The sequence below is a fragment of the Caretta caretta genome, chromosome 2 (assembly GCF_965140235.1).
Source record: "Caretta caretta isolate rCarCar2 chromosome 2, rCarCar1.hap1, whole genome shotgun sequence".
NCBI classification, from domain to species: Eukaryota; Metazoa; Chordata; order Testudines; family Cheloniidae; genus Caretta; species Caretta caretta.
In genome coordinates this window covers 139,713,252-139,732,744 of record NC_134207.1, presented here as the reverse complement: position 1 = coordinate 139,732,744, position 19,493 = coordinate 139,713,252, and the positions used below count along the sequence as shown (strand labels likewise).

General features: G+C 43.2%; 1 protein-coding gene across 6 annotated transcripts in view; it reads right to left on the bottom strand.

Annotated features, from left to right (window-relative positions):
* CTNND2 (catenin delta 2) overlaps window positions 1-1,319 on the bottom strand; it is a 1,183,649-nt gene extending 1,182,330 nt beyond the window's left edge. For 2 of the 6 annotated variants that reach the window (XM_048839596.2, XM_048839594.2), the window contains exon 1: window positions 832-1,319. Coding sequence is in view for 2 of the 6 variants with exons in the window: in XM_048839594.2 (XP_048695551.2) it covers window positions 832-868 (37 nt within the window). In the remaining 4 variants the exon portion in view is untranslated. Of the gene's footprint in view, window positions 1-257; window positions 438-648; window positions 797-831 lie in introns of those variants that run through there. The other 4 variants (XM_048839597.2, XM_048839601.2, XM_075125452.1 and 1 more) reach the window with 4 other exon arrangements.
* Window positions 1,320-19,493: the final 18,174 nt, after the last annotated feature.

Below are 19,493 nucleotides of genomic sequence, written 5' to 3'. Positions count from 1 at the left end.
TTTTTCCAGGTGCCGTATCTCTAGTACGGTGCTCCCGCACCTCCCCTATAGTTTCAGTGGAGGCTATGTTTGAAGCAATCGATGCAAGCACACTACACACGAGAATAAGGGTAAGGAAAAGGAAATGAAGAGAAATGCATCTTTCCTTTCAGCCATTAATTATAGATCAACCAACTATCACATTGCAGATCACACACCACCACCCCTTCGAGCCGGATATTTCACAGACATTGGTTCCAAAGAAGAAAAGCCCATACTTATTGTCACTGTACATGTGCCCGAGAACCCGGCTGGCTGCACTGAAATCTCACGATTTGATGTCTCTAAATATAGACTGCACGGGTTTCCAATGTCGGGAAGAAGCAGAAGAAGAGGACATGGACGTATGACTAAGTATTTCAATTTCGTTCCCCAAGTAGCAGAATAATGACAGGGACCACAACAGCCCAGGACTACGTGGAAGAGCAGGGTCTATTTCCCCCTCCCCTGGTATATTTATGACTTCACTGCTGTAACGAGTATATCATTGCAGGACGTTAGAGAATCCAGTATTGCTGATGCCCTACATAAGCAAGCGACTAACGTATAAGGGAAGGGGGGTGGGGGTGGGGGTGGAGGAGGCACAGGAAAAATAACACACTTTGTTACCTCTCCGCTGAAGGCACAAGCAATGTTTCCAGAGCCAGACACAACTGCCTTCTAGAAAAGAGAGGGACCTTTGCAATGTGGGTACCAAAAGCCAACGCTTGCTAGCACCACCAGAAGCAGAGGAAATAACGCAAGAGCAGGAGAGGAGAAACCTGGCACCATTACGATCGCAATTGCACTCACCGAACGGCGTCGACCCTGCCTGCTTTTTCCCAGGCATACACAGCAAATAAAAGGCAAATCCTCAATCCGGTGGGGAAGGTGTGTGCGGCGCCCCCGGGCTTCAGTGCAAGGTCCTGACCTTGCCCAGCTGCAGCATCCTTCGCTTTGTGTTGTGGTACTGCCGTGGGACAACTGCCTGGTGGCGGCGGCGGCTGCGAGGGGAGCGGCTGGCTCCACATCCACCGCCTCTTCTAGGGAGGCAAAGTCTCTGGCTCAGTCTGTGGCGTCCCCCCCTCCTCCGGGGCTCTGCCAGGCTCAGCAGCCGCGTTCCGGGGCAGCGGCTGCTGCTTGGCACATCCGCCGCCGGCTGTGGCTGGAGACGATACAGTCACAGCTGCCGCTGCGCTCCCTTCTCCTCCCCTCTCCGGCAGGAGCGCGCGCCTGATGAGCCCGGCTGGGGCGGGCGGCTGCGCTCGCTCGCTCTCTCTGGCTCACTGAGACGCCGCCGCCGCCGCCACCTGCGCCTGGCGAGGAGGGGGCGCGAGGCTCCTCCCGGGCTGCGTTCGAGCACCGCCTGGTCCCGGGCAGGCGCGCGCCGCGGGCTTGCGGGGAGTGACAGCGGCAGAGCCCAGGCTGTGCGACGGAGCGGCTGCGGAGCTGGCCGGGGAAGAGGGGTTCCTTGGCCAGGCTTGCCTCAGCGCTGCTGCCGCCTTTTCCTTTGCATCCTCTCACAGAAGCCGGGCCGTTTCCCTCCCCGCTCCACGCCCATCCCCACGCGGCAGGGCGCGCACGTTGCTTTGTTTGAAACGGGGCTTCACGAGCAAGGGAGAAGAAAGCCCAGCCCCGCAGACCCACAGAAAGCCATGGGCAGCGGAGTGAGGCGGGGGCTTTTGAGTGGGCACGAGTCAATAGCGCAGGTGCGTGTGGGTGAGCAGGACGCACCCGGCCAGGGAACAATGCGCTCGCAGGGGCACCCACGCTCAAGAACGGCTGCTGCACATGGGCCAGAGAAGGAGAAGTGGGAAATGCCCTTGAGTTACCCTCCGACGGGAGAGAGCAGAGCCATGCGGCTGAGGTGTTCATGGGAGGCTAAGGCGTGGATGAGCTGGGCAGTCGCTGGTGCTGAGCAACCACCGCAGGCTGGCAACTACCTTCCCAGCGTTACCTGGGCTTGTTCAAACTTCAGGTCAACTAACCCCACCAATGGAGCAATTGCTTACGCCCCTGCTCCTGTCTCCCTCTCTTTCCTCCCCCACTACTCTGAATCCCCCTCTGACTTGTCTTTAGATGGCAAATCCACTTAAACAATTTTCAGGAGTCTCGTTACAGACTGGCAAAGATGTTGAGGAAACACGACAGACATGTAAATTTAATTCCTTGCTATACGCAGAAACGTATACCCTTGCAACCATAACGCAGCCACCAGCCCCTTGGCGCTGTATTTCCTTGATCAAAGTTTTCTCCCTTGGAAAAGATGTTAATTTTCTTTCCTAGCTGTGACCAGAGCACAGCTATAACAATCAGCGAATCCATGTAGTCAGCTGAGCTGCCAGGGTGATGCGTACATTTGCTAGCAATTCTTAGCTATACCAGGTCTAAAGAACCTGTATTCTAGTAAATGAAAACGACGTGTTTTTGAGCCTAGAAAGGAGTGGGGGGAGGAGGTTCAGGAGGGAAGGGGGAGAGGGATATGAAGGGAGGGGACGGGTTGTTTACTTTTTTTTTTTTTTAATCGTTGAGACCCAAGTACATAATTTAATTTTAGAACAAAGTCATGTAATCGGCCTGTCAACAAATTGTAATTAGCAGGCACTTTCTTAGCAGATCTGAATTTCAAAAATATATTTTCATCCAGACTGAGCAGACTCAGTAATAACAATAATGATTGCCTCCAATATCAGATTTCAGAATGACTCACTGCTGCCACCTTTTGCCTGGTGATTTCCACAGTTTTCCAAAACAACACTAAATCAAACCTTCTTATCAGACATGAAGAGCTCTGTATAAACTGGAACTTTTGTCTCTCTCACCAACAGAAGTTGGTCCGCTAAAAGATGGTACCTCATGCACCTTGTCTCTCTAATATCCGGGGACCAACACAGCTACAACATCACTGCATACATTATTCTTCACTAACATTTTAGTAAAAGTTATTTCCAATATTAATTTTGTGGGGCAATCAGAGACTGTATTTTAGATCATTACTTTGTATTCATATTAACTCCCAATGCCAAAACCATGATAAATTCTTTATATTTGGGTGTGCATTTTTTGGGGCTGTCAAGTGATTAAAATATGATTAATTGCGTGATTAATCACACTTAATAATAATACCATTTATTTAAATATTTTGGATGTTTTCCACATTTTCAAAGAGATTTCAATTACCTCACAGAATACAGTGTACAGTGCTCACTTTGTTTATTTTTTATTACTAATATTTGCACTGTAAAAAAGAAACGAAACTATTTGTATTTTTCAGTTCACCTAATACAAGTAATATGGTGCAATTCTTTATCATTAAAGTTGAACTTACAAATGTAGAATTATGTACAGAAATAACTGCACTCAAAAATAAAGCAATGTAAAACTTTAGAGCCTACAAGTCCAGTCAGTCCCATTTCTTGGCTCAGACAATCCAGTTTATTTACATTTGCAGGAGATAATGCTGCCCACTTCTTGTTTACAATGTCACCTGAAAGTGAGAACAGTCATTCACATGGCTTTTTTGTAGCCAGCATCACAAGATATTTACATGCCAAATGCACTAAAGATTCATATGTCCCTTCATGCTTCAACCACCATTCCATGGGACACGTGTCCATGCTGATGATAGATTCTGCTCAATAACAATCCAAAGGAATGCAGACCGATGCATGTTCATTTTCATTGTCTGAGTCAGATGCCACCAGCAGAAGGTTGATTTTCTTTTTTGGTAGTTTGGGTTCTGTTGTTTCCACATCAGAGTGTTGCTCTTTTAAGACTTCTGAAAGCATGCTCCACACCTCATCCCTCTCAGATTTTGGAAGACACTTCAGATTCTTAAACCTTGGATCGAGTGCTGTAGCTATCTTTAGAAACCTCACATTGCTACCTTCTTTGCCTTTTGTCAGATCAGCAGTGAAAGTGTTCTTAAAACAAACATGTGCTGGGTCATCATCCGAAATTGCTATAACATGAAATATATGGTAGATTGTGGATATAACGGAGCAGGAGACATACAATTCTCTGCCAAGGAGTTCAGTCACAAATTTAATTAATGCATTATTTTTGTAATGAGCATCATCAGCATGGAAGCATGTCCTCTGGAATGGTGGCCGAAGCATGAGGGGCATACAAATACTAAGCATATCTGGCACGTAAATACCTTGCAATGCCAGCTATTCAAGTGCCATACAAACGCCTGTTCTCACTTTCAGGAGACATTGTAAATAAAAACGGGCAGCATTATCTCCCATAAATGTAAACAAACTTGTTTGTCATAGTGATTGGATGAACAAGAAGTAGGACTGAGTGGACTTGTAGGCTCTAAAGTTTTACGCTCTTTTGTTTTTGATTGCAGTTATGTAACAAAAAAAAATCTACATTTGTAAGTTGCACTTTCACAATAAAGAGATTGCACTACAGTACTTATATGAGGTGAACTGAAAAATACTATTTCTTTTGTTTCTTTTTTACAGTGCAAATATTTGTAATAAAAATAATAATAATATAAAGTGAGCACTGAACACTTTGTATTCTGTGTTGTAATTGAAATAAATATATTTTAAAATGTAGAAAACCATCCAAAAATATTTAATAAATTTCAATTGGTATTCTATTGTTTAACAGTGCAATTAAAACTGTGATTAATCACGATTAATTTTTTTAGTCACGATTATTTTTTTGAGTTAATTTCATGAGTTAACTGCGATTAATCAACAGCCCTAGTATTTTTGTTTTGCGTCCATATTCCCACTTCTGACTTGTTTTATTTCCCCTTTGGTATTTAATTAGCTAGTGAGGGATTTTGGGAATAATAAGTGTTTTCTTTCAATTTTAAGATTAAAAAGCAGAATTTAATATGCATTCTACCTTGACACTGCTTCATTTCTAAGTGGCTGTAGCCTCAGAAGGAGGACATTTGCTTCTAAATGAAGAAAGAGAAGGCATCACACAAGAGAACCATTCAAAAGAAGATAATCTGGGTCAGAGGGATCCCCTAAAATAAGACAAAAAGAAAAGGAGTACTTGTGGCACCTTAGAGACTAACCAATTTATTTGAGCATGAGCTTTCGTGAGCTACAGCTCACTTCATCAGTAAAGTGATGAATAAAATAAGACGCCACAATAGCTAGTCCTTCTGCAGGACACTTTACAAATTAGAGCTTTATCTAACTCAATCGTCTAGATTCAAATCAAAGGACAACTCTTAACTAAGCAAAAGTTTTGTTTCTCCCCCTCCACCCAATAAGAGCTGTGTTGGAACTCATCTTTCAGGTCTAGGGCAGCTTTAGGGTGAGAGTTTCAAAGGTACCCAAATGATTTTAAGATTGTGCACCTAGGTCACTTAGGAACCTTAAAAATTCCACCTGTAATGCCTAGTATTAACCACAGTGATTAGTACCTTATTTTGGGCTAGGCTGTGGATTTGCCACTGTCCCTGAAAAAAAGGGAAAATATAAGAGTATTATCAGCTGCACTGGCAAATTCATTAGGGGATCTATGAGCATGCGCCTGCATGCAGAATCAAATCTCTACCCCACTCCTTGAACCCTCCCACTGGCAGTAGCCCAGTCAGAGGAGCATGGGGGCTCCTCTTACTCCCCTGCTTTAGGGCAGAATGCAAGCATCTAGGGCAAGCCACAAACTCACCCTCTGATTCTTGCACCTTTCTGTTGAGAAAAATCTTGCTATGGGACAGATTGTGCCACTCTTATGCATATAATGTGATAAGTAGTTGCATTTTATTTATTGGGACTACTTGCAGACAAAAGATACTACTCAACATGAGCAAGGGTGACATAAACAAGGTAGTATTCTTAAGAATGGCAGCAGAATCAAGCAATATGTCAAAATTGCCACTCCCAGGGCAATCTACCTTGAAGGTCTTATCCCCTAGTTTGCATCTTCTTTCTGTAGTATATGTTCAACCAAACAAATTGGTTGAAACTATAGTAAAGAACAGAATTATCAGAAACTTAGATGAACATGATTTGTTGGGGAAGAGTCAACATGGTTTTTGTAAAGGGAAATCATGCCTCACCAATCTACTAGAATTCTTTGAGGGGGGTCAACAAGCATGTGGACAAGGGGGATCCAATGGATACAGTGTACTTAGATTTTCAGAAAGCCTTTGACAAGGTCCATCACGAAAGGCTCTTAAGCAAAGTAAGTTGTCATGGATAAGAGGGAAGGTCTTCTCAAGGATCAGTAACTTTTTAAAACAGGGGTGGGCAAAGTATGGCCCAGGGGCTGCATCTGGCCCTTGAGACATTTAATCCAGCCCTCAAGCTCCTACCAGGGAGCAGGGTTGGGGGCTTGCTCTGTGCGGCTCCTGGAAGCAGCGGCATATCCCCGTCTGTTTCCTATGCGTACAGGCAGCCAGGGGGCTCTGCATGCTGCCCCCACTCCAAGTGCTGCCCCCACAGCTCCCATTGGCCAGCAAATGGCACCTTCAGATGGGGCAGTACGCAGCAGAGCTGCCTGGCCATGCCTCCACTTAGGAACCAGAGAGGGGACATGCTGCTGCTTCTGGGAGCTGCTTGAAGTAAGCACTGCACAGAGCCTGCACCTGACTCCCTTCTGTGTCCCAACCCCCTACCCCAGCCCTGATCCCCCTCCTGACCTCCAAACCCCTCAGTCCCACCCTTCTGCACCCCAGAGCCTGCACCCCCAGCCAGAGCCCTCACCCCCCAACCCGCAACCTGCCCCAGGCCGAAGCCCCTTCCAACAGCCTGAACTCCTAATTTCTGGCCCCATCCCAGAGCCCACATCCCCAGACGGAGCCCTCACTCCCTCCTGCACCCCAACCCCCAATTTCGTGAGCATTCATGGCCCACCATACAATTTCTATACCCAGATGTGGCCCTCGGGCCAAAACGTTTGCCCACCCCTGGGTTAAAATATAGGAAATAAGGGGTAGGAATAAATGGTCAGTTTTCAGAATGGAGGGAGGTAAATAGCGGTGTCCCCCAGGGGTCTGTACTAGAACCAGTAACTGTACAACATATTCATAAATGATCTGGAAAAAGGGGTCAACAGTGAGGTCAAAACGTTTGCAGATAACTATCTTGAGTAATTTTGCATTAAGTCCAAAGTAGTCTGAGAAGACTTACAAAAGGATCTCACAAAACTGAGTGACTGAGCAACAAAATGACAGATGAAATTCATAAGACCGGCCATACTGGGTCCGACCAAAGGTCCATCTAGCCCAGTATCCTGTCTTCCAACAGTGGTCAATGCCAGTTGCCCCAGAGGGAATGAACAAAACAGGTAATCACGAAGTGATCCATTCATTCCCTGTCATCCATTCCCAGCTTCTGGCAAACAGAGGCTAGGGACACTATCCCTGCCAATCCTGGCTAATAGCTGTTAGGATATAGATATTCAGGCCTGTCTATAAACGCCTATACTTTAAGAATTTAGGTGTATTCTTATCACTTGGCTAGTTATAGAGGTATAAAAGAAAGAATCAAAGTCACTGTCTGCCAGTGTAAGGGCCTTCTCTTACTGTGACAGTCTGAGGCCCTGTTCTTAGGCTAAGGCCTTTGGCTAAGCAGCAGAGGCAGCCACAAGCTGGGAAGCGACCGGTCACATCCTCACATTCCAAACTAATCACATTGAAATAAGGTGTTATTGGGCTGTTAGGAATACAATCCTGTCCTGATCATGCCTATCACCTCCAGAGAAAGGGAAGTGCCTAGAAAATGTAAAAGGAAACTTAGTTTGTTAGCATCCTGTCTGGCAAGAACTCACTTATCAATACCTGGGATGTGAAATCCTCACTTCTGTGTTGTCTTGTCATTGTAGTTCCCACTTTGCTATTGTTTGTCTGTATAATCTCTGTCTGGTTCTGTGATTGTTTCTGTCTGCTGTATAATTAATTTTTCTGGGTGTAAACTAATTAAGGTGGTGGGATATAATTGGTTACATAATCATGTTACAATATGTTAGGATTGGTTAGTTAAATTTCAGGAAAATTATTGGTTAAGGTATAGCTAAGCAGAACTCAAGTTTTACTATATAGTCTGCAGTCAATCAGGAAGTGGGTGGGTGGGTGGGAAATGGGAACAGGGAATGGGGTGGGGAAATTGGAATCATGTTTGGCTAAGGGCAGGAATGGGAACAGGAACACAGGTGTAAGGCTCTGTGGTGTCAGAGCTGGGAAGGGGGACACTAAGGAAGGAAACTGGAATCATGCTTGCTGGAAGTTCACCCGAATAAACATCGATTTGTTTGCACCTTTGGACTTCGGGTATTGTTGCTCTCTGTTCATGTGAGAAGGATTAGGGAAGTAAGTTGGTGAAGGAATAAGCCCCCTAACAATAGCCATTGATGGACCTATCCTCCATTAAATTATCTAGTTCTTTTTTATTCAATGTTGATAAATGCAAAGTAATGCATGTTGGAAAACATAATCCCAACTATACACATAAAATGATGGGTTCTAAATTAGCTGTTAACACTCAAGAAGGAGATCTTGGAATCATTATAGATAGTTCTCTGGAAACATCCACTGAATGTGCAGCAACAATCAAAAAAGCAAACAGAATGTTGGGAATCTTTAGGAAAGAGATAATAAGACAGAAAATATCTATATAAATCCATGGTACGCCCACATCCTGAATACTCCATGCATATCTGGTTGCCCCATGTCAGAAAAGATATATTGGAATTGGAAAAGGTACAGAAAAGGGCAACAAAAATTATTAGGAGTATGGAACATCTTCCATAACTGTGCCCACATATCTATTCAGGGGACACCATCACAGGGCCTAATAACATCAGCCACACTATCAGAGGCTCGTTCACCTGCACATCTACCAATGTGATATATGCCATCATGTGCCAGCAATGCCCCTCTGCCATGTACATTGGTCAAATTGGACAGTCTCTACGTAAAAGAATAAATGGACACAAATCAGATGTCAAGAATTATAACATTCATAAACCAGTCGGAGAACACTTCAATCTCTCTGGTCACGCGATTACAGACATGAAAGTTGCGATATTACAACAGAAAAACTGCAAAACCAGACTCCAGCGAGAGACTGTTGAATTGGAATTCATTTGCAAATTGGATACAATTAACTTAGGCTTCAATAGAGACTGGGAGTGGCTAAGTCATTACACAAGGTAACCTATTTCCCCTTGTTTTTTCCTACCTACACCCCCCAACCCCCTGTTCCTCAGACGTTCTTGTTAAACACCCATTTTTTCATGGTTTGTATGTATAAGAACATCTTCTGTATTTTCCACAGTATGCATCCAATGAAGTGAGCTGTAGCTCACGAAAGCTTATGCTCAAATAAATTGGTTAGTCTCTAAGGTGCCACAAGTACTCCTTTTCTTTTTGTGAATACAGACTAACACAGCTGTTACTCTGAAACCCATTAATATGACTGGGACTTTTCAGCTTGGAAAAGAGACAACTCAAGGGAGATATGAGAGAGGTCTATAAAATCATTACTGGTGTGAAGAACGTAAATAAGGAAGTGTTATTTACTCCTTCTCATAACTCAAGAACTAGGGAACACCAAATGAAATTAATAGGCAGCAGGTTTAAAACAAACAAAAGGAAATATTTCTTCAAACAACACACAGTCAATCTGTGGAACTCTTTGCCAGAGGATGTTGTGAAGGCCAAGACTATAACAGGGTTCAAAAAAACTGGGTAAGTTCATAGAGGATAGGTCCATCAACGGCTATTGGCCAGGATAGGCAGAAATGGTGTCCCTAGCCTCTGTTTGCCAGAAGTTGGGAATGAGTGACAGGGGATGAATAACTTGACGATTTACTGTTCTGTTCATTCCCTCTGAAGGACCAGGCATTGGCCACTGTTGGAAGACAGGATACTGGGCTAGATGGACCTTTGGTCTGATCCACTATGGCTATTCTTATCTTCTTATATAGATATTACACATTTTCCTCCCTTTTTCTGGTTGTGCTAGAGGAAAATAGTACAAAGTATTATTCAAAAAGATTTTATTTAACCACAAATTAATAATGAAGACATTATGAACAGAGGATTCAAGACTCTCAGATTAACCCAAAATGTACTGATTCTGTTTTGGTGTATATTCCAAATTCCCTTTTGTGGGAAATTTCCTTTTTTTTTTTCCTTTCTTTTTTTTTTTTTTTTTGGCCATTGACAATGGCAGCACGATTTGGTTGTTAATTTTTACCACTAATAATGTCTCCCAGGATTCTCAAAATCATCATTAAACATTTCCAGTAAGTACCAGAAACATTTCCAACAAACATGAGCAAATATGGCTTTTGACTTCTAGTTATTACTTCAGGTGTCTAGACTAATCCTATAAAGCCTGCCTCTATTGACTTCAGTGGGAGTTTAGTTTGTAGAACAATTGTGGAATTGGGTCCTCAAAGATCATATAAAAGCCAACATTTTATAGCAAGTATAACAAGTTAGGTGCCAACAGTTAGATACCCAAGTTCATATTTAGTCACCTACTTTTAAATGTCTGATTTTCAGAGTTGCTGAGCACGTACAATTCCAGTTTACTTAAATGGACAGTGTCAAGCTGAATGTTTAGCCATTGACAAATTTTAACTTTAGTTAAATTAGTAGATTCAATTTTAGTTGATTTTTCAGAGAGGTATTATTTTCCTGCATGAACTAATCAAGGCATCAAGGTCTATTATTTCTATTTTAATATTTTTAAGAGAAAGAAATAATTTATTGCTTATTCCCTTTTTCCAGTTCCTCTTTTTCAAAAATTTCTTTAGTGTGTCATTTAAACATTCCTTGTAGATCCAAAGGTTTCAATATTTTCTGAATGGCAAAATAATGAATTAAAGTATATTCTATACCAGAACTGTGCCACCTGTCTCACTCCCAGGAACTTTATGGAAGTCAGATGTGTATACAAAGTAGGTGACAACTGGACTACTTCCTTCACTCAATGGCACCAATTTGTCAACACACCATGCAGAGTTTATAAAAGGATTGCAATGTAGGGACAGGTGGGATAATGCACCTGCTTCAGCTCTGTACTCACTTTCTTTTCTTCTACTATTTGAAAATGTCCACCAACACTGAGATCATTTTATGGAAAAGGCAGTTTAAGATTTTTTTCTCCATTCTTCTGCTAAAGAAGAATTGTGTCTAATATTCTTGAGAGATTTATGAAGCTAACCTTTATATTACTCAGGCATTATGCCACCTGGGAGAATATTCCATAAACGAATGGACTTCACTTAGTTTCCCCCAGTATGAAGGTTTATAATACTCAAATGAAAAACTGATCTTTCCGGAGAACTTTCTGTGAATCTTAAGAAAGTGGTGCCTAAGGCCCAGATCCACAGAAGCTCTTAGGCAATGCTGAGCATTTCAAAGTTTAACTTTTAGATGCCTAGAAAAATCACAGGAACAACATTTTGATCCACAAAGCCTGGGTTATATGCCTAGACTCCTTATAAAATGGATAGGCAGAGACAAGTGCTTGCAATGCAATCTACAAAAGCCATCATGCTGGGTGGGGAGGTGTCTTAACTAGCCAATGGAAGAGTCTGATTAGAGGGGCATGATCTAAGCCCCACCCCCTCACAGAGGGGGAGCCTAAGGCCTGGTCTACACTGCGGGGGGGAGGGGGGGAGTGGCAGGGGAGCAGGGGCTCGTTAAGTCAGTTTAAGTTACACAACTTCAGCTACGAAAATAGCATAGCTGAAGCTGACATTCTTAGAGCTACTTACCGCAGTGTCTTCACTGCGGTAGGTCAATTGCTGTTGCTTCCCCGTCGACTCCGTGTATGCTTCTTGTTCCGGTGGAGTACCAGAGTCGATAGGAGAGTGCTCGGTGGTCGATTTATCGCATCTTCACTAGATTCAATAAATCGACCCCCCACTGGATCGATCGCTCTGGAGGTCAGTGTAGACATGCCCTAAATCTGGGCTGCAGGGAGGCATTTATCTCTATGTCTAATCCATAGCCAGGAACCCTTCTCCTGGAGTCATCCAAGGCATTTCTTACAGGAATGAGTTAGGTATCTGCCTTTCTCCACACCAAATAGCTGGAGGAGGAGGAGGAGCAGCTCACCCTATAATCTTTAGCCCTGTGGTTAGAGGACTCACCTGGGACATGTCTAAGTCCCCCATGTGCTTGCGGGAAAGAAAGGATTTGAATAGGGGTATCCCAAACCTCTCAGTAGGGTACTCTAGCCATTGGTCTCTTGGGTATTCTGATGTATGGGCCCCCTCACTGTCTCCTGTTGAAGCTGTTCCACTTTGCATAACTAGTTAAAGAATTATTGGAGTAGGGGAATTGGACCCTGGGTCTTCCATATGGATGTACTCACCACCAGGATGTAGAATCATTTTCATCCTTGCTCTCTCTGTGGCCCAGTGACTTATTAACTATTTATACACAGTGGAACAAATTCAACAGGAGAGGCTGAGGAAGCCCCACATCAGAATATCTGTATCCACACCCCAGGTAAGTGCTCTAACCACTGGGCTAAGTTGTAAGATGGGCACCTCCTCTTCCAACCAGGGTATGAATGGAACCCAATCCAGTAGATGGCCTCTACTTGGATTGGGCCTCACAGATGAGACAGATGCTTTTGTATCTATCTTCCCCTGGTTTTGTGGATTGCATTGGGGCTTAGGCAGGAGATAGGCATCTGGACACCTAGAGTGAGGCAACAATGTGAATGTTCAGAGGCAGAAACTTAGGCACCTAGCAAATTTCCACAGCACAAATTTACATGCTGAGTGAGTTTAGGCACCTGCAGGGTTAGGCAGCACCTATGTGGGAGTTTTGTGGATTGCTGTGGTACCTTATACTGGGACTTAGGTGCTTAAGTATGCTGTTTAGGTGCCTTAGTACCTTTGTGGATCTGACCCTGTTTGCCTAGTGCAACAGAGATAGACCCGCAATCAAGATTTAGTGGAACCTATCCTGATCTCAGTTACACACATGCAAATCCACTGAAGGCAATGAAAATACATTACTATAATCTAAAGCAAAAATTTTTCCTATAATTTTTAAGATGCCATAAACAAATATCCTTGTTCAGTCCACAAAAAGGCTCAAGTCCAACTATCTTCCTCTCTGCAGTAGGGCAGAAAGTTAGCACAATCTCTTGAAGAATATATGTAGAAATACATAAAATAGTATGCCTATGGTCTGTTACTTGATATCATAACAAACCTTTTGCCTATAGAGTATAAGCTTTGGAGAAAAATTAGCATTAATTTACAATTAGTGGATAGTTCTGAGAAGATTAACAACCAGATACAAAGTCCATTGACTATAATGGGTATTGGATCAGGTTCTAAATCAGGTGAAATTTTTATCTCGATAATTGGCTCAGAGCATTAGCTTATTCATTAATTTATCCTCTGTTCCTAATGTTGTACGGGGAGACTTTGGCAAAACAGTAAAGTGCTTGAAACCACTATGGCTTATTGCTAAAAGCAGCCAAGTCAGCAGGCTGTAAATTGGCCATTCAGCAGTCTCAGTTTAACCAAAGCAAGGGGGGGGGGGGTGCCACAGAAAGGGCACTTGACCCTGCATCCTTCCTGATAAGAATTTTGTTGAAGTTGCTGATACATGCATCTTAGAAGAGCAGGATGTGCCCCAGGAATGTCTATTGGGGCCTCAAGGCTGCAAACTCTGGAAAAACCCACACCTGGTTAATTGATAATCAGAAGGAGCCTCTTGCTTGCCCATTGGAACTGCTTGCTTAACAAGTTTTCTTTAAGGGACATGCCATTCTATTACTAATGTATAAATAAGGGGGGAAAATTTGAGGTAGTGGGATTCTTCGGGACTGGACTCTCCCTCTGGATGCATCCTGTGTTCCCCACCAGCAGACAGGCTGCCGCTGTGCCACTCGATGGCCACACTCAGCTTTGGTAATTATCGAGGGTTGGGGGTGTTTTCCTAACCTCTTGTGGACGTGTGTATAAGTGCTTGAGACTAAGTAAAGTTTAGCTTTAAGTGAAAGCACTCCTGTGTTGTCCTGTTTGTGCCAGCCATCTATTGGTCGGACGGCCGTGTCTCCCCTGATTTATTTCCTGACACCACCTCACACAGAGTAAACATTACCAAGAGCTTTGGGTTGAAAGAACTCTGGGTAACAATGTCTCTGCTTTTGCTTAGGAAGGTGCCTGTTACAATCAATCCTAGAAGCTTGCTTACATTTCATATTACACATCACTTACTTAGTGTTAGGAATAAAATGCTTGAAGATTGTGAAGTCATCTTTGTTACTAAGAGCCCAATACTACACTAAGTTATGCACAGCTCCCATTGAGTTCAATGAGGGTCATGTGGGTATAAATGAAGTCAAGACTGGGTGTTTCCATGGAGAAAAGATTGTTTTCTTCCTGATTACAGTCTCAAGTTGGTACTGAGGAAGACTTTGGCTGAAATTTAGACTATTTTGTGAACTATGAAAATCAACTAAGCTATATTAAAATGACATGTTTAGGGCAATAAATTAAAGCCTTGTTGCTGCTGTTTGTTTCCTTTTTCCAAATAAAAGTGGAATTGTTTAAAGTTCATAACATCCAATAGAACAGACATATTTCGGACTGGAAGGAACGTTCCTCTGTTGGCATATGTAGCACTGTGTCTTATGAAAGCCAAAAAGGGAATGGACTTGGATGTCTATATGGGTCTGCTGAGTCAACTTTGATGTCGTCTTTCTGCTATTTGGCTCAGATGCAAATATTATCATTAAAGAAGCTAAGTTAACACTGGATGGTGTGCAACTAAAATTTTCTGCAATGCTGTTTTCTTACTATAGATTTTTATGACTTTGTAAAATGTTATGCAGTACTATGTGCACATTGACTTATTTATCAGCACCATACACACAAATTCTTGGATGGATTTTTTTTTAACCAGAGCTTCAACTCACAGCTGAGAAACTGAGTGGAGTTACAGCATCTCAGTGGAGGTGCAGTTGCACTTGGATGAGGTCATGGGATGTTCGCATGAAAAGATTTTTCTGACAATTTTCTTTTAAAAGTATTATTTCCTGATCTATGGTATACCTGGTTTCAACTCAGTTTATTTATGTGTATTGAAGCAGAATGGTTAGGTTTGTTGTTGCACTTTTGTGCCCTATTTGATTGTCAATATGAAGATACAGATTTCATTTAATTTGTAAATCCTGTAGACTGTGTTTTGTATGAATCTGCAGGTTCACTTGAAGATCCAGAATCTACATGAACCCAAACACCGAACAAAACTCACATCCTCCAGTGCCCCAGAAATGGCCATCATACCTTTTCATGCTTTCAGTGGGGAGGCCTACTGTTCTCTTGTGCATGTATGGTTCCCTTTCCTTTCTTTTTGGGCTTTTAAGGAGCATTTGGTGGCTGCTTCATCCCAGCAGGATGTTTGGGTAGGAGAAGGGGGTCTGTCCGATATAGGCTGATACCCTAGTCCACATGGAACATAATGAGATAGTGGGAGAGAGGCCCCTATTGCTAATGAATCAGTGGCACAGGTGCCCTTTAATCCCTAGCGCTGTAGCTGGGGAACCAGGAGGGATCCTAGCAACAGCAACCTTGGGATCATGAGTCATCACTTCCCTAGCGTACCATTGTTAAGGAACTCCATGAATATCCTACCTACCAAGGGAGAATTGTGGAATGTCTGGTGCCATGAAGATTCTGCCCTTATTCCCTCAAAGCCTCCCTCCAAAGACCCTGACTGGACATGGGCATGACATGTCAACCATCCCTGTCAAAAACCTACAGTTAAGGGTATCCTAAAATCCCTCCTTTACCTGTAAGGGGTTAAGAAGCTCAAATAACCTGGTTGGCACCTGACCAGAAGGACCAATGGGGAAAGAAGATACTTTCAAATCTGCGGGGGTGGGGTGGGGTGGGGAGGGTTTTTGTTTGTGCTCTCTGTGTGTTCCCTTTTGAGACAAAGAGAGAGACCAAACAGGTAATCCAGCTCCTACTGAAACGATACATCTAAAATTACAGAAATTGTAAGTAATAGCAAGGAAATGCATTAAATTATCTTTTGTTTTAGTGTGTGAGTTTTCCCTATGCTAAGAGGGATGTTTATTCCTGTTTTGTAACTTTGAAGTTGAACCTAGAGGAGAATCCTCTGTGTTTTACATTTTTTTTATTACCCTGTAAAATTACCTTCCATCCTGATTTTACAGAGGTGCTTCTTTTACTCTTTTTTTAAAAAAAATATAATAAAGTTCTTCTTTTAAGAACCTGATGGGTTTTTAGTGTGCTAAAAAACCAAGGGTCTGGTCTGTGTTCACCTTGTTAATCTATTTGGTTGGTATATTATTCTCAAGCCTCCCCAGGAAAGCAGATGAAAGGGCTTCGGGGGATATTTTAGGGGGGATAGGGCTCCAAGTGGCCCCTCCCTGAATGTTTGTTTAAATCACTTGGTAGTGGCAATACCGTCCAAGTACAAGGAAAGGAATTTGTGCCTTGGGGAAGTTTTTAACCAAAGCTAGAGGGATATAAGCTTAGGGGATCTTTCATGCAGGTCCCCACATCTGTACCCCAGAGTTCAGAATGGGGAGGGAACCCTGACAATCCCTATAAAAACTCTAGGGAAATTGCAGGAGGTCACCATACCCAACAAGATGGTGTCACAGCCCCCAAAGACTCACTGAAGATACCTAAGGCAAAGTGGCAACAGTGTCCTAGAGCAGAGCAGATGAGTGAAGGAGAATCATTTAGGGGAGCCCATGGGGAAGAGAGAACTGTGTGAGCACTATCAGCTCAACTTTGAGACTCTGTTCTGAACCTGTGTTGAGGCCTTGAACCATAACCCGTCATAGAACTTTAACCCGCCTGGCTTTCCTCTGAGTTTTGCATTATATGCAAACCTTGTATAAAACCATTCATTAAAACCTTTCAAAATGTCCATGTCTTCTGTTGGATTTGTGTGTGAAGCAATGTGGTCTAGTGGATAAAGAATAAAACTAATAGCTATAATCTCTTGAATTCTAATTTCAGGTTGGTCATAGTCTTGTTGTGTTGATTTGGTCAGTTTAACCTCATAGGGAAATTAAAACTATCTGTAAAATGGGGACAATTATACTTTCCTTTAAAGTATGAGAACTAATTAGTTCGTGTTTGAATACTACTTTACAGATGTAAAGAACTATAAGTCCTAAATATTTTTCCTGTGTGAATATCATATCCATTTGGGAAGTCCATTTAGAGACAATAATTTGCATGACTTTATTTCTTGTCTGATTTGATATGTGTGAAGGCATCTATTTTCTGCTTACCCTACATTCAGTTGAATATTTTAGGAGTTGATGGTATGTGCAATATACTTTGTGATGCGTGCCTAGAGCAAGCTATGTAAATCATCTTTCAGATTTTTCACAAAGTGAAAATTAAAAGAAAGAATTAAAGTGACTCCTTTAGTAGAAAATATTATCCTAACACCTATTCAGGTGCTAATTAACTCTATCAGCAAGTCCATGGATGGTCAGATAAACAATTATAAATATAACATCGCTACAAATAGATGGTTTAACAGTCAACTTGTGCCTGCATATAAAGGATTATCATTTAAACATCTGCCATTAATTTCCTAAATTAGTTAATATTTTCAGCATGATTTTCTTTGAAGTTTTGTAAAATTTCAGTTGACCCCGTTAATCACGAACGGCTAGATTGAGAGTTTACTTTCAGTCAATAGTAAAAGGGAACACCTCTTTTGCTATCCCAAGGGCAGATCAGGGAGAGAATTGTGATTCAGGGTTACAGTTCTCTATCTGTCTTCCCACTTTACTCCAAGGAGCAAGTTCTTTTTTACTGGTTGTAGCAGGCCGATGACCCACTGGTGCAGTGCCTCCTGTTGGTCGTCCTGGGAATTAGCTCTTCAGCCTCCAGAGCACCCTCTTCAGGTCAGTGTCTCGCCTGCTGCTGGCCCCCCGTGTCCCTCCCAGATGCCGGTGCCCCTCTGCATTAGGGTTCTGCCCCCTGCAGTAACCCACAATCTGCATCTCCCCACCCAGGGGAACCCCCAATCCTCTATCCCCACCTTGCCTCAGTGGCTACTGCCAGTCACCATCTAGCCCCTGCTAATGGGGGACACTGCAGTCTGTAAACCACTCATCATCGGCAAGGGGAGGGGTGGACTAGCTGCCTCTGCCTATTCCCAGGCTACCCCTCTATAGCCCCAGTACCTTTTCTGGCCTTTATCAAGGCCTGCAGCTTTGGGCTTTTCCAGGCTGGGGCTCCCCCACTCCTCTGGCCTTTCCCCAGCCCTGCTCCACTCTAGGTACCCTGCTCAGCTCCCAGGCAGCCAGGTCCTTCTCTCTCTGCAGCTAGAGAGACACTCTTTTTTGAGCTCCTGGCTCACAACCCTTTTATAGGGCCATCTGAGGCCTGATTGGGGTGTGGCCCCAACTGTGGCTGCCTTCCCAATCAGCCTAGCCTTTTCTCTCAGCCCCAGCCCTCTCCAAGGGCTGGATTTAACCCTTTCCAAGCTGGAGTGGTGTGACTGCCCCGCTATGCTGGTCAATGCAAATCTCAGTTGACTTTCCTCACCATGCCTGGAATAGCCAATTTCCCACCTTTGTCTGCATAGTCCCCACCAACCTCTTATCCCTCTCTCACTGTGACCTATGATGCAATTAGGCAACCCAGAGGAATAAAAGAGTTCCATTGCATGGGTATATAGAGCAAACCATCTCATTGCCCAAAATGTTAGCATAGAGGTAAATTAGGTTAAACTCTAGTTAAAATTCATGACATTTACACAAGTATCAATAAAACAGTTTTTGCCTGGATAATTAAAACTCCTTGGCCATCATTGACCTTCTCTGATACATGGAAACTAAAAGAGCTGGCTAGCTAAGGTCTCAATCCTGCAAGCAGCTCAGTTCAGTCAGACCACTGTCCCTATCCACTGAGTTAAAATGGGCTCCACATGGGTGTCCCACCAACCTGGGCTCCCTCTCACCCTGTGATGCTGTGAAAAGCAGCAAACCTCTGGCAGATACTGCATTCACACAGACATCCACAGGCAGGGACACACCCAGATGAGTTACATGAATGCTTCTCCCAGCCAATCATGAACTAACAAAAGAGAAGCTCCAGCCAATTCCCCCAGCTCCCCAACTTTGCTTCCCTGAGCTGTACCATCCTGCTTTGGTCAGAAGAACATTAATAATTTAGTCTGCTCCTCCCTCAGTGTGGAGAGGACATGCACCAGTTTTTGTTCCTGAGCTCAGTTTGCCCAAGCACTTCAAACAAAGTACACTGTTTTAGGTAAAATATAAAACAGGTTTATTAACTACAGAAAGATAGACTAAGTAAGTCTAAGTGGTAGGCTTAAAGGATAGAGATGGTTACCAAAGAATATGAAAATAAGATCACAATCTAAGTTCTATAAAGTAAATAGGATTTGAATCAAGCAGTGCCTCACCCTGATAGATAGTACAATCAGGTTAAAGATCTTCAGTACACAGGCTAGAATACTTCTCCAGCCTGGGACCAATAGTCTT